General features: G+C 51.5%; 1 protein-coding gene across 1 annotated transcript in view; it reads right to left on the minus strand.

Annotated features, from left to right (window-relative positions):
• The window catches only part of LOC122894687 (NT-3 growth factor receptor-like), a 71,622-nt gene extending 60,710 nt beyond the window's left edge, over positions 1–10,912 (minus strand). Inside the window, exons 1-4 of the mRNA XM_044232425.1 lie at positions 10,745–10,912; positions 9,754–9,808; positions 8,660–8,719; positions 126–256 (exon numbers count right to left, since the gene is read on the minus strand). Of these exons, the coding sequence (XP_044088360.1) occupies positions 126–256; positions 8,660–8,719; positions 9,754–9,808; positions 10,745–10,912 (414 nt within the window). The remainder of the gene's footprint in view (positions 1–125; positions 257–8,659; positions 8,720–9,753; positions 9,809–10,744) is intronic.
• Positions 10,913–25,598: the final 14,686 nt, after the last annotated feature.

Below are 25,598 nucleotides of genomic sequence, written 5' to 3' on the forward strand. Positions count from 1 at the left end.
CCCGATTGCGTCTGATAATGCCCAGAACCCTTTCACACCCGAAACGGAGCGAGCCTCTGCTGCTGGCTCCCCGGCCCCCAGCCACCCCCCTCCTTCCTGGCAGCCCGCAGACCTCCGGGATTTACCTTCACAGCCACGAGCATCTTGTCCTTGGTCGGGCTGAGGTTGTAGCACTCGGCAAGGAAGACCTTCCCAAAGGCTCCCTCGCCCAGTTCCCGCTTCAGCACGATGTCCCTTCTCTTAATGTGCTGCACATCTGTAGGAGGGGACAGAAGACGAGAGAGCAGCCCGTCAGTTCCAGGCACCTGTCCTCACCGCAGCGGGGTTGCCGTTTCCGAGTCCGCGGCACAGAGAGGCAGACCCGGCCACGGACCCAACTCACTCCTGACAACCGGCCTCGCGTGGGCGTGGGGGGGCGAGTCCGACCCAGAACCAAATCAGTCTCAGCCCTGCCCCAACCCACCCCTAACCGGTCCACATTACAGCAGCCGCGGCTGGAAAACAGAGTCCACAGGGCTCATGCACAGGATTCTGGAACAATCCGCTATGGTTGCTAGACAGCGTGCACATATAGGGCAGTCTCAGTAGCCACTGGCGCAGGAAAGCCCTGGGCATCGTGCGGGTTCTGACTCGGGAGGTCTGAGAACCTGCAGGTCTAACAAGCTCTGTGGGGACGCCCGAGTGTCCTGGGCCCACGGACGGCACCTCTAATAGTGTGGTTTGAATCCTGGGCCCCGCCACCTCCTTGTTGGTTTTTTTGAGCTTGGGAAAGTGATTGCATCCCAGAGCCTCAATGTCCTCATCTGTAAAATGGGATTAACATCCAGCCATGCCTTCCTTGCTGAATTGTTATGACAATTAAATGAGAAAGCCTGATTGAAGGCTTCGGCCCAGTGCCTGGGACAATCGAACGACACACACACACACACACACACACACACACACAGGCTCTTGTTACACAGCAGCAGCTGTACTAGTCCTAGCAAGGTGTCTGCTTTGTGGTGGAGGCTGCAACGGGGGAGCTAAAATTATCTGGGGGAAGCCTCTGCTTGACAAATCCCCGTCTTCTGAAAAACCAATGAGATCATGAAAGCCAAGACCAGAGAGCACCCTCGAAACACGTTCTAGGCAGAGAAGGGTTGCCACTGCCTCAGCTGACTTGGCAAGCCTGTTCAAGTCCGTCTGCTGGGAGAAAGCAAGGATGGGACCCCCGGAAAGAAGCCTCCAGAGGGCTAGTGCGCGCCATGGGCTGGTGAAGCAAGGAGCACTCCTGGATGGAGACTGAGCGCTGACCTTCCCGTGACTGCCCAACAGGCAGGTGAGCACCGCCCACCTGCAGGGACGTTAGGAAGAGCCGTGACAGCACGGGTGGGGGGGGGGTAGACTGCCTCAAAGGACCTTGTCAAAAACTGAGAACTGAAGACAAGGGAGTGGCAAGCCGACCATCCCCATGAGTGAGGAGACAGGACAGAACAGATGGGTGCAGATTGGTGTTTGGGTTGGCTTGGGAATTCCTTCCAGAATAGACTCCAAATCTTTTTGTTTGTTTGTTTTTTCTGTCAAAGTTCATGGTCTCCCCACCATGTTCCACATGACCTGCTGGGAAGGATCTGTGGGAAGAGGCGTTTGCAGACCATTTTTCTCTCCTCCCCAGCAAGACCGACCTGCAGGCTCCCGGAGGCGCGGGCCGTGTGAGCACACAGAGGGGCTCTGCCCCAGTCTGCACAACAAGCGAATCAAAAACCGGTTCTCTTCTTTACACCCCGTGTCACTATTTCTTAGCCTCTGAGGAATGGGATTTGTTGGCCTTAAAGGGAAAGGCCAGAGAGTCTCCTGCTGAGAGAAAATGGGAGGTCAGGGCCACTCAGGGGAGGCCGTCTGCTCTTTGCTGCCTAATCATTCCCAGGTGACCAGCGATGACGCACGGGGTCCTACAAGGTGAGCGTCCCGGTGCGGCCGCGGAGCGCAGACGGGCCAAGAAGGCAGCCGTGAGAGGCCACGTCCACACCTCTGAACGCGCCGGGACTGGGAAAGAGTGAGCACCCGGACCAGACCTGGGCCCTCCGCACCGTACGGGCTCCTCACAAAACATCTCAGGACTCGGTTCCCTTGTCTGTAAAATGACTGTGGGAGGACACCCAAGTTCTACTTACCTGCTACGTGCGCTGGTTACGTGAAGGTTTGTCATTCCTCGATCCTCTAACACGGCAGCGTGTTTTGGTCTTTGCACCCTTATGGATATTATTTTACAAGAAAGGGAAGCAAGCAAGGGCCAAGTCAGAAGTCCACCCCTGGTGGCTGAGTTGGGACCGGAATCCAGAGCATCGGGACACGCCAGAGTAGCCAAACCACAAGGGGACAAGCCCCCTTCGGTCCTAGACCCACCCCAACACCCGCCTCCCTGGGCACTAAAGAGGGCAGTGTTGCTCTCAAACTCGAGCTGCGACAGAATCTTCTACGAGGCTCGTTCAAACACACTGCTGGGCCCTTTCTCCCAGAGATTCCCATTCACTAGGTCCAGGCTGGAGCCTGAGAACTTGCCTTTCTAGCAGGTTCCCATGTGATACTGACCGTGCTGATCTGGGCACCCACTTCGAGACCCACTGGAACAGGATGGATTTGCAGGGGAGGGATTAGCCAGCTCTTAACGGACAGTCCCACACCCGCAGATGTTTTATTCATTTCTCGCCACCTGAAGGCCTGCAATCCTCGACTGACCAGGGGCCCCCTTTCCCACCTGGCTGCACGGCCAAGGCTGAGTCAAGGTCCCTCTCAGGGACTCAACAGCTCAGCCATGCGATGAATGAAGGTCATGCCTCTCTCGCCTTCTTGTGTCCTAGACACATCCCCCACAAAGGCAAAGCAACAGGATATAAATTCCTGAATCCCTTAGTCCAACTCTGGGCTGAGCGACCTCATCAGCCCCACCGGATCTTCTCACTCTCAGCTGCCATGAGTACAGAATGAGGACCTAGGGATGGAGCAATTCCGTGGAGAGTGGGCTCTGTTCAGCTGCCTGGGCTGGCCCGCGTCTTAGAGCCCACCAGCTCCCCTGCCTCCCTCACAAGCCCGGAAAGGTTCAGACAAGTCAAGTGGACGCAGCAAACAGGGAGCCATTTCTCAACCCTCCCTCCGTACCCCAGGACTCGAGAGCTTGGCGGCAGCAGAACCCCAGCCATAGAAGAGGGGTAAGGGCTGTGGGCCTTGAATGCATTAGTGGGGGCACAGGCGACCACGTTCCTGGAAACGCTGCTGCTCTCCGTAAGTACGGAGCAGAAGCCTCCCCCAGATTTGCAGAGGGATCTTTTTCAGAGACTCGGGGACACCCAGGGGCTCAGAATAAAACAGGCCTGGCTCACTCTAGTTGTCTTCGGGGAGAAGTATTTTGAGAGCGATACCTGAGCCTAGTCTCCAAAAGGGGGAGCGAGATCTAGAAAGGGCAGCAGGAGGGATGGAAAATAAATATAGATTCCATTCGAGCATAAATCCTCCCCCAGGAGCGAACACCCCGCCAGTCGTGGGGATGAGGAGCTCCGCATGGCAAATGGGGAGAGAGGCTGGGTGTGCGCCAAACGCGTAGGCGAGTCACTTCTATACGGACAGCCCCGTGTACCAACAAGACTCTAGACCCCAAAACATCGTCTGAGCAGCAGCTTATCCCTGAACCTAAGCAGGGAGAAGCAGGCCAAAGGGAAGTTCATCGGTGGCCGGTCCTACCCCATGGTCAACATTCACTTCTGATGATAACCATGAGAGCCGAGGGTGATTGTGCCCCTTTCACAGATGAGAAAAGGGAGGCAGGGCTAACTCTCCAACGCTCACAGAGCATGGCCAAGGAAGGCTTCTCTACATGGCTCCCGCACTCAAGTTCCTTCCGGTACTCAGGATGGCCTTTCTTCTGTCCTCCCCTAATGTGTGGCCACTAAGATCATTTGGTCCATAGCAAGTCAACCCTTCATCGTCCCCTTCTTCCAGCCTTGTCTGACTTCGCTTACCCCAATCCTCCTGGGACTCTGTAGCCCAAAGGAGAAGGAAGGAGCTTCCTTTCCAGAGGCCCCAGAGGAGGAGCGGTAGGAAGGGACCAGGGCGGGAGGAAAGGGTGCTGCTCGGGCCCCGGGAGACGGCTGGAGTGAGCCATTCCCATTTCTGACATCCTCTTGTCTACTTGGGCCTCTTTTTGTGCTTATTTTTAGCTCACACAGCGCTGCTCAGAGCTGCCTCTGGTGAAGCCATCTGACCTGCATGCCAAGAAGTGATGGATTCTCCTAGGAGGAGAGGGCATCAATCTCCTTTTACTGCCTGGCTGGCTGGCCCGGCAGAGTCTGGGTCACAGGGCTCAGACGCCGGGACCCTGGCAGGGGAGGAGGAGGGAAAGGGATGCGCAAGCCCAGGCCGTGGGAACACCTCCTAATCTCCGGGGAGGAGAGGCAGCTGCAGAAAGCAGGGGGCCAGTGACCAGGGGGAGCAGTCTCTGGGAGACGTCACAGAGCTCCTGGGACTTTCTATCCTGACTCTTCCCCTAGCTTCTTCCTTCAACACAGCCCCCTTCTGGGCTCTGCCAGAGGAAATCATCCGTAGAGTTTCTCTTTCCCGCAGGACAACTGGTTCCTCAGACAAAACACAACGAGGAGTTCTGTTTCAGTTACCGCTCCATGAATTTTCCTCTGTACCGACGACCAAGATAATTATACCATATGTATGGGATTCACTTCTGCGAGGTCTTCCAGGCCTGGAGTGAGCTTGACCTCGGGCGGAACCACTAATTCAAGGAGGTCACAGCCACCTCCGTCCAGAAGACCTCAGAGGCCGCAGAGCTCAGTGGGCAGGCTGTGGTCATCCCCTTGCCCTCCCTTTGTTCACCCGAGCTGCCTTGCCCAGCACCTTCTGTGACCTGCACCGGTCTGCAGGACAGACAGACGTGGCTGGTGACGTCAGTGACCACTGTCAGCCTAACCTCTGTGTTCTGGGAGAACAGGGCTGTGCCCAGCAGAAACCACTCGGTGCTGCTGATCAGGCCGAAGAGGAAGCATAAAACCCATGAAAAACGGGGGAGCTGAGCAACGGACGACTGGGGAAGAGAGACAGGTCTGTATGGGAGCCTGGATCCTGCCGCTCACGGCCGTATCCACCGCTGGGCCGTGGCTCCTTATCCGTAGAATGGGTGTGTGAGTGTCTACGCAGCCAAGTTTTAGGAGGACAGAGGCATGCTTTCTGGATAACAGAGGTCATGAGAACTGTCCGAAACATGACGGCATTTAATAGAAGTGTGCTCCTTCCCTTCTACAGGATTTTCATTTGACCCGAGAGCTCAGCCTGCTGAGAACCAAAGAGTGACTTGGAAAGAAACCCGAAGAGGGTTTGTTCTCCTGTAATAAAATGGCTGAGGCTGCCCTGGGGGGGCTCCCAGCAGCCGGTCCATACCTGCCACCACCATGTCTGACCTCCTCCCCCTACAGAGTCCAAAATAGTTTGCGGGAGGAGGTGGGTCAGACAGCGGAATGAAGACATCGAAGGCAGAGACAGCCACCTACTAAAGACTACTATTGATCAGGAGGAAAAGAAACAACCAGACGCCCCAGGGTCGGCGGTTAGGAAGAATGGTGGTCCCGACCCCGCTCTGTGTCAGGCAGCAAAGTCACGGCCCCAAGGCTGGCACACGGCCTCAGTCAGACCCAGGCTGTCCTCACAGAAGGCCATCGGCCCCCTCGGTGCCTTGGGTGACGGTTGTCCTAGGAGGCCACGCACTCAGGCGGCTCGGAGACCATCCCTCCCTGAAGGCTGCTCTCCTGAGGGACTCAGAAGCAGGCCCCCCCAGCACCCCTCAGGGCCAGACAGGTGCTCTCTCAGTTGGGGCCTGATGGGCTCTCCTGGCCACTGGCCCGATGTCACACACAGTGCCTAACCCGGTCCCAGCCTCATTGTGGAGACGTCTCAGGTCCTTCCTCTGTCACCTCTGTCCCTCTCCAGGCTGGTGTCTCTGAGCTTCTCATCATCCCCTGATGCCTTTGCTAATAACACAGACAAGTCCCATCAGAGCCAGGAACCGTGCTAAGTGCTCACCATACCTCATCTCGTTCGTCCCACAGTGGTCTTAAACACAACGTGCTGCCCCAGTTGAAGGTGATGAAGCAGTTTGCTCAAGGTCGCCCAGCGGTGACAGGTGGCCCATCAGACTCTAGGGTCCAGCAAGCGCAGGCCACCCTCCACCCCCTCACTCACGACAGCCTCCCCCTTTCCAGGCTCTGCCATGCCTACCCCGGGGAGGCCGCTGCCTTCTGAACCGGCAGAGAACATGGCGGAAACCAGTCACATCTATAAGGTCATGGAGAGAATCCTTTCCCTCATCCCTGCCACCATGGGTCGTTACTCCCCGAGCCTGACAGGAGCAGCAGAGTCGGCTTCTGGAGATGAGGACGGTCCCAGAAGGCACAAATGCAAGACCCCGATGCCTCGCAGAACAAGAGAGGGTCTCCTCAGCCTCGGGGTTCTCGCATTACGAGGTGAGTCCAGAGGGCGCCCGTGTGCGGGATGGAGGGGGGAGAGTCCTGGCAGGAAGGGCGGGGGGGGGGCGCGGAGAGGGAACCAGAGAAGAAGGGAGGACCTCGGAGAAGTGTGTGCTTTCTTTGCACTAGCCAGACCCGAGGGTCCCGGGCTGCCAAAAACGCTCAGAAGAAAACATCCATTCAATACCACACATTTAATTACACATGAAATGGAATGTCTTTAAATGGAAGAATAACATTCCCGGGGCTCCAACGGTGGGTGTTTGCAGTGGCAGGAGGGAGAGAGAGGGACCAGCTCTGCATCTTTGAGGGGGAAGGAGACTGCCGCGCGCGAGAGCAGGACTCCTGCTTTTGCTAGAGGTAGGAATTGCTGCCTGCCCTTCCAGATGCGCCCTCCCCACTTCTCAAGGCCTCAGTGGCTACATCTCCTTTTCCCACCAACGGGCGGCCAGGTGGGTAGAACTCAATTCCCCTCTGGTATCGCACAAGGGCAGAAGCAGGTAAGCGTGTGCCCTGACCAGCTGTGGACCAGCTGTGGACCAGCTGTGGTCTGCAGCCGACCCGCTCATGTGCCCATGGACGGAAGAGCAGAGCGTGGCCGTCCCGTCCCAATAAACCTCTCTTCCAAGGCAACCCCTGGATGGTTTCCGGGCAAGGAAAACAAGAGGACCTCCGGGGTGAAGCCAACTCAGGGTTGACAGAAACTGAGGCTGCCGCTGGCCAGGCTGGGTCCCATCCCAAGGCTCCCCTAGCTGGACTGGGACTCCCCTGCCCAGTTTGAGGCCTCGGCAAAAGGGGGCTGGCGGTGCTCAAGTCGGAGACCCGTGTGTGTTGTGAAGTTGTTAAGTTGTGCCCCAGCACCGGGCACAACACGCAGCAGGTGCTTACTCAGTATCTGGTGCGTAAGCAAATGGATAAAAACTTCCCCGCCGAATCCCTGCTGGGGACGTGAGGAGAAGAACACAACAGAGAGGGGAGGAAGAAGGGAGGCTGAGGGAGCAGTAAAAAGAAAGGAAAGATGAGTGAGAATGGGAAAGGATCCAGAAAGTTCCAAAGAGCAGCCTTATTTATGTCCTGGCTCCAAGACTGGCCCCAGGAACCAGGACCACATTGAACCAGAACAGTTCTGAGACCCGCGTCCTGAGCCCCCCTCCCAGCACCCGGTCTCCCCAACAGAATGCCTCTGTGGTCTCCTGGGACAAAGCTCGACACGCACCCGGTGTCCACTCGGGGGCACGTGCGCGCCCCGAGGCGAGGGGTAATGGGCTAGGACTCCAAGACGCCGTGTTCCCACCGAGACGTATACATAAATAAGACACCCTGCTGTTTCTGGAAACGACGGGGAGAGAGGATCAGCAGAGGACTGTCTGTTCTGGGGTGATTTCCAGCTCACGTTTCCTGACATGAGGAGTTCAGAGAGAGAGGGGGGACATTCAGACGTGCCCCTCCCACCCCGCCCCAGGTGCTACCCCGTGGAGCTCGACCTTGAGCTTGGGCACTGTGATGGCCACACGGGGCCTCCCTTACCCACCCTGCCTTCTGTACCCACTCCCTTCATCTACAGGTCGCGCTGGCCCTTCCCACGGTGACAGGACCCCTTCTGACTCTCATTAAGCACTGACTGCTCCAGCCGAGAGTAAAGAGCTGGAGAACTCCCCGAGGACAGCATCTGGAATTGAGCAGCTAGGTGCTGAAAGACGAAGCTCAGGCTCCAACTGGAAATCTGTCCCTCCAGCAACTTGCCTGGCTCCCCATTCTCTCCCCCTCCCCCGGCCTGGATGTTTTGTTCCCAACTTGTTGGTGAAAAACCCTCACTCCAAATGCCCATACAAGGGGCTGGTCCTGAGTCTCGGCGTCCCCAGAGGCCCTTCCCCGCCAGCAGCTTCCCCGGGGATGCTGCTCTGTCCTCTCAGCCCTGGCATCTAACTCTGTCCCCCAAGTCCCTTCTGGGGCACTGTGGCTTTTCATCAGCAGACACAGGGCAGAATGTGTTCAAGGATAAACCTTCCGGCTCTGCAGCTCGAGACCAAGACACAGACGGCTGGGCCCCATGGAGCTATGAGGATGCACCTTCATGTAGACATCCTGAGTTCAGGAAGTAGAAATGCCTGGGAGAACTTCCGGGTGAACCGGAAGGGGACCAGAGACCCACTCACGGGACATGCCGTCAGCCTTGAAGTCTATCAGCTCCCTTAGGTCCAATAGGAAACGGAACCCTTCAGGCAGGAGCAGGAGGAATGGGCAACAATACAGGCAAGGGCAACAATATATCCAAATACCCACAAACACCTACAAAAAGAAGACAAGGACAAGAAGGGGGCCTTGTTACAAATAAGCACCAGTATTAAGAGCCAGAGCATAGCTTTGGAATGAGGCACAACTCTGTAGGAATTCACGTTCAACAGAAAAAAATCTTAGGAGACAGAACTGGACAATTTCCCAAGCCAGGCTCAAGCTTCAATGTTTTCAAGCTTCAATGTTTCATGAAATTAAGAGAATACCCCACCCAGCCATTCTTGGGTTCAGTGAAATTCTGTGTGTACAGTATCGTGTCTGAAGGGTATAAATCTGTATAATAATGGCTACAAAGTTTCACAAAGGAATGTGCCAGCTTCTTCCTCCCACTTGCTCCCTTCTTCAACCTTCCATGAGCTCCTCTGATTACTTAATCTCTCTGATCCTTGATTTCCTCACCTGTAAAATGGAGATAGCAAAAAAAACCCCAAAAAACAAAACAAAACAAAAAAAAACCCAAAAACAAAACAAAACCAACCAACCAACCAAACAAACAAACAAACAAAACCCCACCAACCACATGGCCTTGTTGGATCTTTAAATGACACTGGTGTTGAATGCTTAGAACAACACATTAGCCCATAGCATCGATGTCTTCAGGGGGAGGTCTCTGGGATGCTATTTGAGAACTCTACTAACTTGGCCCAAATCCCCAGGCGTTTTCCCCCATAAACTCCCTGCATAAATACATAAAATAGGTCTGACAGATGGCGGGGCTCTCGCTCACTGTCCTCTGAGCTCCCCTCGTGGATTCATGCCTGTGCATTTTTACCCACCCTGTTCCTCCATCTGGGTACCCAGCAGGAACTTCCACCAGGAAAAATCAGCCCATGCCCCAGGAGCAACTCTAGTCCCATGTTGTCCATAAGATCTCCCGATCTTCCAGATCTTACTGTCCCCCCAGCCCCGGGTATGCCTAGTGCAGAAACAGGTGCCCTGGGACCCCTCTGCCTACTTCGCTTCTCCTCATCTCCCTTTAGGTAGCAGCTCAGCACATGTTTGTTACCTGGCTGGAGGGAGCGAGGGACATTAGCAAAGGCCACTGGGAGACTTCTTTGCAACATACGCAGAGTATGTTGAGACACGGGCTCCTGGGTTATTCGTGGGCACAGGCCCAGCCCTTAGATCTCCCACATTCACCAGCTGCCAAAGGCGGCTGCTGCCTCGTGGCCTCCAAGAAACTCAGTGAAGATTTTAAACAAGCCTAGGACGTAAGCAGGGAGCCAAGCTGGGGATGCGGGACCCCATCTTAGGGTCCCGGAAGGCCTTTCTTTAGGAAGGGTCGACTTCAATTCTGCCTAAAGCAGGAGGCAGAGAGCTCAGGCACCAGGGAGGGGGGGGGCTGGAGTTCTCAAGGGAAGGAAAGGCAGGATACCCAGGCCTTGGGAATTTAGAAACATATATCCCCTTATGGGGCCCTGGGGGTCTTTCACAAAAGCTTCATCTTTCCTCTATGCAGGGCTGAAACTCAGGACATAACTGGGATCTTCTAGAACATACCTATGCTCTCTTTGGGAGCCTTTCAACTCTGGGGGCGGCAGAAGACTGCTCTCAGGTGGCTCTGGTCACCCTGCTTCCCTGGCCACACCAGTGGGGAAGGGGATGTGGTGACAAACCACACCTGCTAATCCCCCACCCCCTCCCCCTACCCAAGGGGCCAACAGCTCCCTCAGTCCTCCCCGCTCAGCTCCCACACGCTTCCCCCCCACCCCTCAGTGCAGAATGTTCTCGGCGGCCGACTCCCCGTAAGCCCACCTCAGGATTCCTGGCCAGACCTCCCTTCACCTGACCACACCTGTTCTACCAGACTGCTGGAGAGCCCTGAAGGCCACCTCCACAGACGGAGGAGGGCTTTGGGGGCCTGGGGATTCGGTGGCTGGGCCCCCTCCAAGGGGATATTCCCATTTCCAGCTCCCACTCCCACCGCGGAGGCATCTGCCAGGCACCTCCCCCTCCCCATGCCTCCTGCCCTGGTCCTCGCTCTCTTCAGCCTTGTATCTGATGGGTTCAAGGTCAGAGGCCAGAGCCCCTGGGTCGCCGCCACGCAGGCCCTTGGCGTGGGCAGCCTGAGCTCCGGCGCGGCCAGCAGATTCGTTCCGCACGGCCTCCGCCATCCGGGATCCGAGCCCCCCCTGCCGCAGCCCGCGTGCTCTGCCAGGTGTTTCCCCACATCCTCTGAGCTCACGTCCAAGAGATCCCCCACACCAGATGTTCAACGCACTGGCCGGTGGTTTCCTGGCCGCTCTCCTGAACCTCCCCCTACCCTGCAATTCCACCAAAAACAAAACAAAACAAAACAAAGAAAAAGTTGGAATAGGCGGAAGGCTTGGTGCCCCACCTGACCCCTGGAATCCCTCCATGGGCTTGGTGGTTCAAATCAGGTCTATCTGAGTTCCTCACATGCCAGGCTGCTTCTAGGGTCCCAGTAATGTCACCAGTCACACGTGCATGATGCCTTGGACCAGAAGATCATTTTTTCTAGTTCTTTTGGTGCCAGAAGAAATGAAGCCACATAGATGTTTGGGCTCTGAATGATGCCTTGTTAGATCCCAGAAACTAGGGGTCATATGGCTATTAGAACCAATGTCAGTGGGAAATCAGGAGTGTTAGGTCTGTGTTGCTGATATGGGGCCACCTTTCATTGTTGGGTCTGGACACACTTGGGTAGTCCCCAAAACACCAAGACGGGGACTCTAGGACATAAGCCCCAGGAATCCACATAGAACATACTCAGGAGCCCGGTAAAAAACCATGTTCCCATCCCCTGCAGGGGGACCCCAACTCCCTCTTCCCACTGGCCTTGGGGCCCTCTCCCCTCTCATCTTTCAAAAAGAGATTATTGCTTGATGTAGTGACCTCAACACACCCTCTGTCCACTGCAGTCATCTCTAGCACAGACTACTGTAACCTTCCTGTCCTGATGCTTTCCCAACACTTTGTCCACTTGCTCTCTGAGAATAAGCCCTTCCGGTCCCCTTGCCCACCTGCCCCCGCCTGTATGGGTCCTCATCCTTCATCACTGGCCTGCTCTTACTGGCTTCCTGCTGCCACTTTGCTCCTGTCTCAACCTTTTCAATATGTGTACTTTCTTTTTCTCTGAAATAGATCTTCATTGCTGGCTCCTCAGGCAGGTGTGAAGGGCTCCTTAAGTGCCCCCCACCAACCCACCCAGCACAAAACACAAACAGGGTACACAGGCCGGGGCTGCCATCCCCCTCCTGCCAGCATTTGGAGATTGTGCATGGCTCCCTAACACAGCCTGTGCATGGCTCCCTAACACAGCCTTCCTGGCCCCACAGATGGAAGCCAGAGGAGCTAAGCGAGATAAGCTGTTTCCCACACCAGCTCTTTTACTCTATAAACTGGCCCTTTTCTTCTATGTCTCTTGTCTAGGAACTTACCCATTTCCCCATTTTCAGCACAGAAAGTGCAGAAGCTGAATGACCGGACAGTAGAGCCCCTTCCTGGAAACTGGTCTTGAATCAATTACCCACGGATGTCATCTTGTATAACTTTTCTGTATCTTTGAGATGTGGGACCAAACTTACGTGAATCTCCACTTACTCTGGCTCATGCATTAGGCGGAATGACTTAGGAAATCCAAGTTATAAAATCAGGAAGGAATTAAGTCTTTGGATTGAAGACCGGTCATGGAAAAAAAACTGGGGAAAAAAATTTTATTTGCAAAAGAGCAAAGCCACTTGATAAATGTCTCGTTGCAATGAGAAGACCCCCAAAAAGGTCTCTAGCAGACCAGAGTCTGGTGAATGGAATTTGCTGCCTAGGGCTTGTGATGACTAAATTCATATGTGAAAACCACGGCACTCTCCACCTGCTGTGTGGTCTCTTCTGGTTTACTTTAGTGGGCATTAGAAATAAACGGATTAATAAAGAAAAGCATCTATAAGTGCATGCACAAGTTCCTGACAGCCATGGGGATATCAGGGGGTCTGAACTGTTACAGACCAATTTTTACCACTCACACACAATTCCCTGCTTGTTGATTTCCCAGGGACGTGGTAGCAAGAACAAACCACAAGACGATATCCTGTTCTGCCCCTGCGGGTGTGCAGGGAGCAGGGGATGGAGAAGCTGTTCTCATGCCAGGATGGTTCAAGGCCCCAGAGCTGGCATCAGACACTCGCAGCTCTGCAACGGACTAGCTGTGTGACCCTGGGCATCTTACTTAACCTCTCTGAGGGGACATCTGTCCCAACTGTGATTCCCCCTTGGATGTCTGTAAGCAAATGAAATGACATCAGTCTGCAAACCTCTGAGCACATCGGCAGAACCCCAGCGAGCGCTAAGACCCAGATTCACGGCGCCTGGGTGGCTCAGTGGGTTAAGCCGCTGCCTTCGGCTCAGGTCATGATCTCAGGGTCCTGGGATCGAGTCCCGTGTTGGGCTCTCTGCTCAGCGGGGAGCCTTCTTCCTCCTCTCTCTGTCTGCCTGCCTCTCTGCCTACTTGTGATCTCTCTCTGTCAAATAAATAAATAAAATCTTTAAAAAAAAACAACAAAAAACCCAGATTCACTTCTACTCTCTTACCCGAGATTGCTCGTTTGGGCAGCTGGTCAGCGTTCATGTACCCCGGCACTCGCAGACCCAGAGGCGAGCATCCGTGCAAAGGTCATTTGTCCTCTAATAGCGCACCTACTGCACCTGTCCACCTGATGCGAAGACAGAGAAGACTCTGCCTGCCACTTCCAGCTATAGAAACTCTGATCGCTCCAGGCTATGGGCCTTCAAATAGGGCCGTTTGCCCAGCTTATAGAAGCTGTTTGTTCTCTACTGCCAGCGACAGAGGGTCAGGAGATCTGGGGACATGGCACGGCACAGAGGAGCTGGAGGGCGACACATGAGAAGCTCACGGCAGGTGGGAATCACTTGGAGCAGCTTTTACGTTGGCACATGGAGCCTTCAGACTGGCTGAACTCTGTGGTTCAGCTGGCAAGCGAGGGCTCTGTGTCTGGGTCTCGGTTGAGAAGGGCAGAGAGAGAGCTGGAAAATGTCCTCCCGTGTCAGCCCCCGTGAGAAACCCTTGCTCTAAAGCTCCCTGTCAGCTCCAGCCACTGGTCCACCCCTGCCCCCAGCATGATGGGAAAACTGGACAGAGAAGAGGCGAGTTTTATAAAAATTGTCATTTTGACAATAATGGAAACAGGGGCACCCACCTGGACCCCCCACTTACTTGCCGAGGGGCCACACACTCACTCACTGTGTAATGTGTTCAACCAATGTGCGTTGAGTTACAGTGTGTGTCAAAGCCAGGCTGTGTGCTGGGGGCTCGATGGGGAGCGAGACATTTATCTGGAGCTCAGGGGTCTAGTGTGGAGGCAGGCAGGTCACAGGCAAATCCGATCCCCATGGGGGAGGCAGGTGAGGACCTCAGGGGCACCTGACAGGTGCATCTAGCTGGGTCTTGAGGGGCTGGGGAGACAGCTGTCGGGGAAAGCGATCTATTCTCTTTGAGCCTCCATTTCTTTGCATAAAAATGTGAAAATATATGTAAAAATGACTTTCACACAACAGTCGGATGGAGAGTGTTCTAGTTCTGTCCCCCACCAACAATAGCAGTAAAAAAAGTGCCTAGCTCATAGGCGTCAAGTTCGCCCAGGTACTTAGAGACGCGTCTCTGGGTTCTGGCGGAGGAGGGGCACGTCGTCTAGAGGTAACTGCCCAGGAAACCCTTGCTCTGACTACCACACCACAGTGTTCCAGTTGTGCCTTGAAATTTCCAGTCCCTGGGGGCACAGTGGTGGGTTTTACGGTCTCCTTAACCAAACAGCTTGGCTCTGGCCAACACCACTGAACACAACTTACGGAGCCAGACTGCCCGGGGTCAAATTCAGTCCACCCTGATCATTTTGTTCTGTGACCCTGGGAAAGTTACTTAACTCTCTGATGCTTGGTGTCTTTATCATTTGTAAAAAAAAAAAAAAAAAAATGCCTGCCTCATAGAAGTATGTAGAGTATAAATGTTTCAGTCTATGTAGAACACGTATTCAAGGACCTAAATCAGACATCATCATTAAAGGTCAGGTATTGTCACCAACAACTTCATCATCATCAACAAGATCTTTACCGTCTTGGTGACCACAGTCCCACAGAGGGGGCCTTCCAACGGGTGGCACCTTCCCTGTGGGAGGCTGTGTGATGTCACTAAGAGGTCAACTTGACTCGAACCCAGGCTCCACCGCCACTAGCTGTGTTAACTTTTTTGAGCCTTGATCTCCTCATCTGTGAAATGGGCTAATAAGAGCACTCAGACCACAGTATTGTTGCAAGATTAAATGAGCTCATATACAGAGAGCAGCCTGGAACGAAAGGGGCTCTCAGTAAATGGCAGTGGCCACGTCCCTCTGTGTTAGCACAGAGGAAAGAAATGTTCATGTCTAATCTATATGTAGTCACTCTGTCCTTTCGGGAGGGGTGACACACTTCATGAAAGGGACAAATCAATCTTACTGCTTCCTTTACCTCTGGGAGACCCTGAAAGAAGACAGAAACATGTTAAGCTCCTGCGAGTTCTCCATCCTGCTGGAGATGGACAGGAAGCAAATGGCCCATGGTTTCGCAGAGCACCTGAATGTGGCTCCTTGCTTAGCAAGGAAGGAACAATATCATTCTGGACAGTGAGGTCTTGTGACTGGATCTCCCCGGGGGAGATAACATGGGAGAGAAGAAAGGGGAGCCTCGCAGCATGGGGGGTGGCCTGTTGGTGGGGGAGCTGGGGACTTCTCTGAACAGAAACATCTAAGATTCAGCATTTGCTAATTTGTGTTGCCAGCACATAACGTCAAAACTAGAGCAAAAGCCACTTCTCTACACACAAACTTCACGTGGGTGTGATGTTCTGAGCATGAAACACGTCACCGAAGGCATGTGTCACTTACTGGGGACGAAGACCCAAAGAGCAGTGGTCCGTACAGATGCTGGGCAGCTGGTAAAGTCACACAACCCAGTGAGAGCAGAGACCCTGAAGTTTTTGTAAGAACCAGCTGCAGCCTCCCAGGGGCCGGACATCCTTGGAGACACGGGGTAGAACGCGTATGCGTGGTGGGCCTCCAGGAGTTTCATCTGAAGGCTGCTCAACCATCATCTGGCTTGTGAAATCACCCTCATCGTCCCAATCCCTCCCTATGGCCTCTGCTTGGGGGTCTAGTGGTCTTTCATATGTGGCGCAGTCAATAGAGAAATCTCACTCCCTACCCTTGCCCCCCCTCCTCAGGGTCTTCGACTGCACAAATGGCACTGCCGTTCTCTCAGTGACACAAGCCTCATCCTCCAGCTTTCCTCGATGGCCTTTTCCCACTTGCCACCAACACCCATCAAGAAATCCTGTTGACTGTAGCCACCAAACATGTCTTAAATCTGTCCTCATTCCCAGGAGATCCACTTCCTCCCCTTCCGCCACTGCCATCGTCATCCAAGCTGTGATGGCCTCTCATTCGGGTAATGGGCTCCTAACTGAGTTTCCCTTCTTCCCCCCGCCCCTCATTCCCATTGGGACATGGCCAGCCAGCCTGGGTCATCTTCCATAAAAAGCAAAGTAGGACGCTTCACAACCCTCTCCTACTTCAAATCTGGGCTTAGAGTGAAAGCCAAGCTTGCTTTATCATTGCTTATGGGATCTGATCCTGCCTAGCCCCTTGCCCTCATCACCAGCCTCCTCCAGCACCCACTCCCCTCTCCGCTATCCCCCTCCCTTGCCTTTCCTTCTCTCCTCACATATTTCAAGGTAGGTGAAACCTTAGAGCCTGGACAGCAGCCACTACCTGTCCCAGAATGCCCACTCTGCTGCCCTTCAACAGAAAGGAGTCACTTTGATCACGGGACGTTGTTTTAATTTTCATGCATAACACAACATGACGGCCCTTGGAAAATTCTCTCACTGACTTATTTACCCATCTGCTTCTCTTCAGGCCTCCCCGGTGGAAAGGCAGCGCCACCAAAGCTAAGACTCGTGTGTCTTTCCATCAGAACTGTAGCACAGCAGCTCAATGCCTATTGGTTAAACAGAGGAGTGGCCTTGGTGGGGTTTTTTTCAATCACTGTTACCTAGGCTCCTGTGACTGAAAGCACTGAGCGAGCACTAGAGATCCAGGACCAGATAAATGGCTGCAGCTTCAGCAGAACTGAATTCTGAAACCCAGGCGACGGAGCTAGTTATGAAACCAGGGCAGCCAGCAGCAGGAGGGCAGTCACACGTCCGAGTTAACACTGAGCTGAAGACCCTGGTCGTCTGAGCAGAGATGCCATCAGCAAACTCGAGAATGTCAAAGTTACTGAAAATCAGAACCTGGGCTGCTTCATCTCTCCTGAAGTCCCACTTTCTTGACCTGAAGCTCTACGCCCAGGTTCAGGCTCGATCACAGCATTAATTCATGAAGCCATGGACACCAAGCAATAGGGCTATTTCTTCAACTGGAAAGTCCTCAACTATCGTGTCATTGGGGGGCTCCATGAACCTTTTCACAGGGAACAGCTAAAACAGGCAAGGTGCAGGACTTGCTGGGTTTCTAGATACTTGTTTGGGGGGGGCATCCTTGTACAGGGCCAGCCCACTGCCCCATTGAACTCTCAGCAAGGTGGGTGCCCAGCTTCATCCCACTAGGCAAAGGGAGCAGCAGACCCAAAATGTGGCTCCGATGCAGGCAAAGTCAGGGAAATTGAGATTGGCCAAAACTCACTGTAGTGAAAACAAGTAGTGTTTGCCCCCCACCCTCCTTATGCAAGTTCATCAGTATCTGGGTCCCTTTCCCAAGAAAGCTGAGCCAGAACTTACTTCCAGGGCAACAATAGAAAAGCTCCCCCAGTGTGTAGACACACTCTCTCTCGGATGACTGTGTTCTGTACCTCGCTACAGAAACAGAAATCCCTTCAGTTGTCTCCCTTTAGTCATACTTCCCTCATTTTTGGCTTTCCTCCTTGCCTTAGATGGAGTCCTTTTTTTTCAAGCCTTTGTCCTCAGCTTTTCTCATCTATTTTTTGAATGTTGCCCAACTCATATTTACCACTGTTTGGTACTGTAAGTCTCTCCTTCCTGCTGACTTCTAACCTACGGATAAGGTTTTCCCCATAGTAATAAAAAGCATTCTTTGACCCTACCTACCCCCTTGGAAACTTCTCGCATGTCCCCCTTCATCAGCAGACCCTTCGATGGGCCGTTTACTACTTGAGCTGACTTGACTACTCCTTTCTCAAGGCTTTGTCCTCTGACCTCCTCATGCCATGGCCCACCTGTCACAGTGTCACAGTGGGCCTCAAGTCCTTCACAGTCTGACCAAAGCTTACCTGAGTTCTCTCACCCTTAGCCATCCGACTAAGATGACCGGGGGTGCTCACCTATCTTGCAGACATGGGTTGATCAGGATTCTGGAATTCTGGGGAACCCAAACATAGAGCTATCTATCACAACGTCATGCACAATTCCATCGTGCCCAGCCATCTTCCTATGAAGCAGCAACCCAGATGTGAAATCATCTTTGCAACTCTGATGCATAGCCCCACCCCCTGCATTAAGTTCCAATCATCCAGTCATCTCATTCATTAAATCACTGAACACAATCAAGGTCGTGTGTGTCACGGAGGTCAAAAAAACCTAGGTAGTTGCATGGGTAGACTTCCAGGGAGACTGAAAGCCCCCTTTACTGGGAGATCTTTAGAAAGGAAAGTATTGAATGAATGCCTTCCTTAACAGCTTCTGAGAAATGAGCAACTATGTATCAATCACCCACTGTGCTGAGCCCAGGCACCACTGACAGATTTGCAGAATGTCAGGCCAGTGACCACAGGAGCCGAGGGCGGGGAGGGAGAAGTCAGACAGGAAGGAAGCAGACCAAGTTCAACGTGGCTGTAGGGGCAGAGCCACTTCCTGGTGGGACGCTGTGACCCCCTGACTGGACCCTACTTCCTGAGCTGGGGCAGGTCCTGCCAGGGTCCTGGCTAGACAGAGTGAGCGGCGCGTGGCCCCTGGTGTGTTGGTGAGGGTACCACTGCCCTCCGGCCGGGCCATCAGAAGCAAATTCCTGCTCTAATCACTGGCAACTGCCTCTTTGCAATCCCATTGCAAGGAAGGGGGCAGGGCAGTCTCACAGAGCTCCTTCCCATCCTGTGGCTCCTTGATTCCCAGCTACCCTGGCTTGCGGGAGGATGCCAGTGAGCCTCCTGTGGTAGGCCACACATGCCTGAGTAGGCATCCGCGGCCGGCATCCACTGTCCCTCCCTCAGCCTGGCAGATAGAAAGGACCAACACCCAGGGAACCTGGAATACACATGGCCTCTTGGCAGCCAGCTCTGACGGATGACCAATGAACAGCTTGCCTGGGCTGTAGGAAGGGACACAAACTCTAATTGCACTTATTGGTTCAACGTCAATGCTCCTCCCCTGCCCAGCTTGTTTTTCCTACCAGATCTCCATCCTTAATACCACCCCCTTCGGCTCATACACGGCCATATATTTATTTGTGTGACTTCTGTCTCACCTGCTGTGCTGTCTATGAACCGTCCCTGTCCCCGGAACCTCACCTCCAGCCCAGGAACTCAGAAGGCGGGAGGGCACAGTTCTCTCCCTTGTCAGTTTCTGTCCCATGCCCACCCCCTGAAGGACGACATTAAGGGCCCTTTTAGAAAAAGAGCAGGAGGCGTGCTGGAAGCCCAATATGGGCTTTGCTGTCACCACTGAGAGCTGCAAGAGAGGAAACATGCTACCCCTTGACTAAAAACCCGCAGGTTGAGAAGCTCATGATTGATCTCCACCCTTTCCTACTTCCTGGTGCTTTATCCTTGGGTTTGCTACAGCGGGCTGACTTCTCTCCAGCTTGGGCCCCTCCTCTGCCTGGTGCCCAGTCCATGGGTTGGCTGCAAATGCCTCGCTCTGAACTTGTCTGTGGCCTTCGTACAGCCGCTTTCTATCTCTGCTGTCACGTCCCACTCAATGTGTTCCCGGGAGGCCACCTGCTTAAAGGCCAGAGCAGGAGGTCAGGATACACGGGTACTGGCTTCCAACCCTCACCCTGACCTTGAGAAAGTCAAGGTGCCACACTTGGTTAGCCATGTGTATGACATCGGAGATTAGAAGCTTCACTCAGAATCCCATTAACATTTCTGAACTGTGCAGCTCAGAATCTCCAGGCAGAAGACGGGGTAAGGCCCTGACCGGGGGAGTATTTGGGGGAAGAGCATTATGGGAACACTGGCAACGTTTTGAAGTCACCTGGAAAAAAGGAATGCCCCCTGCATTCAGCGACTGTCTGTCCTAGGATGTAAGTCACCATGGTTTGGCGGCAGGCGGGTGGGGGGAGGAGGGGGTGTTCCTATGTCGGCTCTCTGTTACATCTTTACAGACAGATGGCTGTCTGTGAAGATTATCTGCTGGGTACCCATTTGGGGAACCCCTAGACAACGGGGGTGTCTAAAATGGGCCACAAGGCAGTGATGCAGACACACAGTGCCCCTGATGGGGGCTGCCAGAGCCCTTCCCGTCCCCCTCACTCAGCCTAGCTACCGAAAGTTCTGAAATACCTGGTCTGGTTTTCATAAGAACTGAATCACAAAATAGTTCAAGTTTCCAAACACAGAGGACAAAAGAAGGAAATACGGTTTATCCACAAGGGGAAATACGATCCTTCCATTAAAATCCATGCCATGATCCTCTATTTATTGAAGTTGTAGGGACCCCCATTCTCATATATTACCATGGACAGTACATGTTGGTATATTCCCATATAGGTTATATACACAAAACAGACCAGCTACGCAAGGGGAGTATCTGGCCCTGTATTAATATGATACTTAGAGTCAATCCTATCTCTAGTTCATGTACTTAAGTTCAAACCACAGCAGAAACATGAAAAAATACTGTGAAGAAATTAAATAAATTTGAATATACCAATACAATGGAATAGTACTTATTTCCCAAAAAAGAAGGAGAAAGTTCTCTAAGAGCTTCCAGAAACTGGAGGGGGATACTAAAAAGTGTGGCATAGAATGTATGATATATTGCAAATATGGAGGACAAACAAGAATGTGTTTCATAGTTGCTTATATACATCTGTTCATATGTAATCGGTAAGGACACGCTTTAATGGTGGTTTCCACTATGGTGATGGCAGTGGTAGAAAGAGCCTACTAATGACAGACAGGTGTAGGAAGGAGAATTCTCACTATCTAGATACATAAGTAGGTACTGATATACACGCATATGGACATACAGGTGTAAAATAAAACTTATACATATAAACGTTACTGAGGTGTTAATTACCTCGATACTGAGATACATGTATTATTTATCTCAATATTATTGTCATATAAATTTATAGTCATAAATCAATACATGTTATTAATGCCTCAATATGTGTGTAATAATACCCCCCAAAAGCTTATATATATATATAATATAGTAAATACATATGTAAAATAAAATATATAGAAGTACATAATATACAAGATAAATACATATAGTATATTTAGGTAAAAGAAAGTTTGTCTATAGAGAGAGATGTCCTCTACCACAATATTATCCATCAATATATATATTATTGTATAGCAATATATTAATACATGTTATTGATACATGGATCAATTAATATTGATATAGAGGCTATCGATAAATAAACTTTATTTTAAATAAATATGCTATCTACATTTATTTTATATGACATATATTTACAGATACTTTGTTTCACATATGTATTTACTATATTATATATATAAACTGTATTGAGGTATTATTTGCCTCCTATAAAATTCACCCATTTTATTTTATTCTATTTTTAAAGATGTTTATCTTTTTAAGTTATCCCAATACCCAATGTAGGGTTCAAACTTACAAACCCGAGATCAAAAGTCACATGCTCCACTGACTGAGCCAACCAAGAGCCCCGAATTCACCCCCTTTAATGCACAATTCAACGATATTTAGTTCATCTACCAAATGGCACAACTACCACCATAATCCAGCTTTAGAAAATTTTCTTCACCCCGATAAGATCTCGTGGGTCCATTTACAGTCACTCTCCATCCCCAACCCAGGCGGACACAACCACTAATCTACTCTTTGTCTCTATAGATTTGCCCCTTCTAGATTTCATACAAATGCAACATACAAAATGGGGCCTTTTGAGTCTGGCTTCTTTCCCTTAACACAGTGTTTGTGAAGTTTGTTAATGTTGTAGCCAGTATGATGGGTACTTCCTTCCTTTTTATTGCTGAGTAATATTCCACTCTACGTATATACCATGTTTTATTTATCTGTCTGCCAAGGGAGAGGGATTTGGGTTCTTTCTACCTCTTGGATATTTTGAAAAATGCTGTTATGAATATTCACATACCTCTGTGTGTGTGTGTGTGTGTGTTTGGAACCATGTGAAATAACCTATACAAAATTTTAATATTGCAAAATATTGTTTAAATGGCGCATGCAATCTTATAAAAGAAAGGAAGTGGCACGTAGGGTGTGTGTGCGCATGCACACTGCATGATTTGATTCTGTTAAATAATGAAATAAGTACATAAAAAAGATTAGAAGGCGGAAAGCTAAAATGTTAACAGTGTTGTCTCTGGGTGATGGGATGGTGGATAATTTATGTGTTTGTGTGCTTTTCTGTATTTCAACAAATTTTCTACTGTGAATATAAATTACTTTTGTAATCAGAAAAAACCCACAATGTTATTAGGAGGAAAAAAATACACCCTTCCCATTCAATTTCTCCTGGGTCTTCACCTCTCCGTGACAGAACGATGCCCTCTCCATCATCCATAGTGGGGGAGGAGAGGGAGCCGTCCTTCTCCCTCTCTCCTGCACAGTGCTGGTCACAACATCCAGAAAACTGCAGATCCCCAATAAATACTAATCAATGTTGAGGGCCTCGAGATTGGTCTCCATGGCAACCTGACAAGGGCTTGACACTGCACGAGCGCTGCCCCAGCGTGGAGATGGCCCAGCAGGAAGAAGGCCTGCCTGGAGCAGCCCACGGTTGCCAGAAGACCATGCACCCAATGAGATCGGGCTTCCTAAGGCTCCGACAGAGGGACATCTCTTTAAACAACACAACAGTGTCAAGTCTCAACTGATCACCCTAATTGTGGGGCTCCTTGAACTGCCATTTCTACTTACTTCCACAGCTGCAAACAGATGTCATGATTCAGTATTTTTAAGAGCTACATTTGAAAACTAGGCATCCTTTCTCTCTGCGTACCCTGTGCCTAATTCCAACGTACTGCTTCGTAATGACTCACTAGTCTGCACCAGGCCTGCCCCTCACATTTGCTGGACCAGGAACCACAGAATCACTGGAAGTCGGTATCTCACACGTCTGAAGATTTTAAAGTTATAAATCAAGCTAACACACTGTGAAATGGAGTACATCCTATCCTCCTACCCTGTTAAATATATTTTTAGAATGAGCTGGAGGGCCAGGTGAGAATTCAGGTGTCTCAGGCTCCTTGGAGTTGTGAGCTGGGACACATAGTGCCCAAGAGTTGGCCCCAGTCTGCTCCCCTTCGCCTTCCCACGGCCAAGGGGGCCTTGCACGCATACACGTGCACACCCAGCCTGCACCATGTGACGCTCACACTCCCGTCTGCCCTAAACAGCAGCCAGCCCCTTGGCCAACCCCCGGGGCTTCACAGTGTACATGCCTGCAGGGCAGCGCACCCTTTGGAGGAGAGTAGACCAATGGAGAAGTCTGTACGTGGTGTGAAGGTGGGTGAAGGGTCGTCTTGCTGAGAAATTCTGAGGTAGACTGGGTTTCTCTGCCTTGGCATCATTGACATTTGGGTCATATCTTTGTTCCAGGGGCTCTCAGTAGTATCTACCAATCAAAAATGCCTCCACGCATATCCCCTGGGGAACAAGTCACCACTGGTTGAGAACCAATGGACTAGACAGGGAAGCTCTTGAAGGCAGGAAATAGGACTTTCAGGTCAACGTTTGAATGGTGAATCAATGAACCACCACCTCTGTTCATAATCTTAGAAACACTCTTGAAACACCCATTTCTCCTGCAGAGGACTGTGACGTCCTGGTGCCAAAGAGGTTCTCAGAACAAGCTAAGAGCAGTTCTTGATCCCTGGGGTGGACGTGATAAATCTGGGGCATGGAGGTAAAAGTGACAGAAGACAGGGGAAGAAGAGCGCCGGGCATCCAGACCTCCACAACTCCAGGGAGCTGCCAGATGTGTGCACCGAGTCCAAAGGTCCCTAAGGCATTATATTCTTCATAGTCCAATCTTCCTCTACAAAACTGCCCAGGTCAGGAGAGTGCGGGAGGGGCCAGGATCTTTAAACTTAAACAGACACACCTATGCGACGTAGTAGAACACTCCCAAGCCCCAGATGTTCCTTAGACAGATCCAGATGTGATACACCAGGACGGCTAGAATGCATATGATGGGACTTCTGGCCTGCGAGGTGCTGACTGTAAATTCCCTCCATCCCCACAACACCCGTTCCACTCTCTTTCACCAATGGGATTTTGTAAACTCTCTTCATGATGAATCTTTTCAATCAGCCAAGAGTGCTGACTGCTAGAGCAAGCCCATGCTCCTTCTCCAGAGCAAGCAAATGTCCACTGTTGAGCTTTCTTCATAGTGGAGGAAGTCCTTGTGTATTTCCCACAGCCCTAGAACTATACCATTCCTGTGGTATCTGCATGAGGACCTGGGGTTCAGATGGCAGCCTTACCCTTGGAGCAAACTGCATGACTGGTATCATTTACTGACACCAATGTGATTCTGATTTGAGCATCTGCTTGTGCCTCAGTTTCCCTACAGCAGCATGGCTCAAAATGTGGCCCAGACATGCCCAGCGGCCCCAAGACCCTACCAGGAGAGCCATGTGTTAAAGCTATTTTCCTGGGAAGGTCTAAGGTCTACTAAGGTCTACCAAGATGGTTTTGGCACATTTTCACCCTCATTCTCTCACAGGTATGCGTGGAATGTTTCCAGCGGCTTCCTGCCATGTGATGACATTGTCTGATGGCTAACTAGAGTGTGTGTGTGTGTGTGTGTGTGTGTACATGCGCTTGTGTTCCTAAATCTTTCTCAGTTCTGATTTCACCTGCAATAACAAAAATGGATAGAACCCACATAAACAAAAGCTGTTTGGGGTGATCATAATTTGTGAGGGATCCTGAGACCAAAAAGCCTGAGAACCACTGCCCCAGTGCAGCGACGCGGGTCACACTCCTACATCACTGAAAAGTGGGCAGTGGAGGAAAAATATTTGGAAGACCTTTCTGAGAGGTAGAGTAAGTCACCGAGTATAAAAATAAGCACATTTTCAGAGTTTTATAACAGGAGTGTCACTGTGACATTTTAGGTGCAAAATGTTCTGTAGGTTCTTCTAGGTGGATAAAAAAAAAATCTAGAAAAATGGCAAAAGTATTAATATTTTCAGTAAAAGCAATACATGGTAAACACCATATTGCTTGTTGGGAGGCATACTGATGACCCCATTTGCACTTGGACTAGCTTCATCTCCACTTCCCCAACCTCACAAAATTGGTTCCATTCATTTGCATCCCCGAGAGGGCCCGGGGTGTGCAAAAACAATTAGAGGTACAGGGACCGAGAGCACACTTGTGTTATTTGTGGCGAGAGAAGGGAAAGCATCCGAAGCTTGTCATTTTTAATTTAACTGCAATTCTGAGATTATCAGTAGATTTCAATTACCCAGGCTATAGAACCAGGATGTGATTAGCAACAAGCAGCACTTTTTTAAAAAAACGTCTAAACAACATCACTGTCCAAAAGAAACAGATGAAAGACCTCATTCCTTCCAGATTTAACACCAATC

Source organism: Neovison vison, chromosome 13, assembly GCF_020171115.1.
Source record: "Neovison vison isolate M4711 chromosome 13, ASM_NN_V1, whole genome shotgun sequence".
NCBI classification, from domain to species: domain Eukaryota; kingdom Metazoa; phylum Chordata; class Mammalia; order Carnivora; family Mustelidae; genus Neogale; species Neogale vison.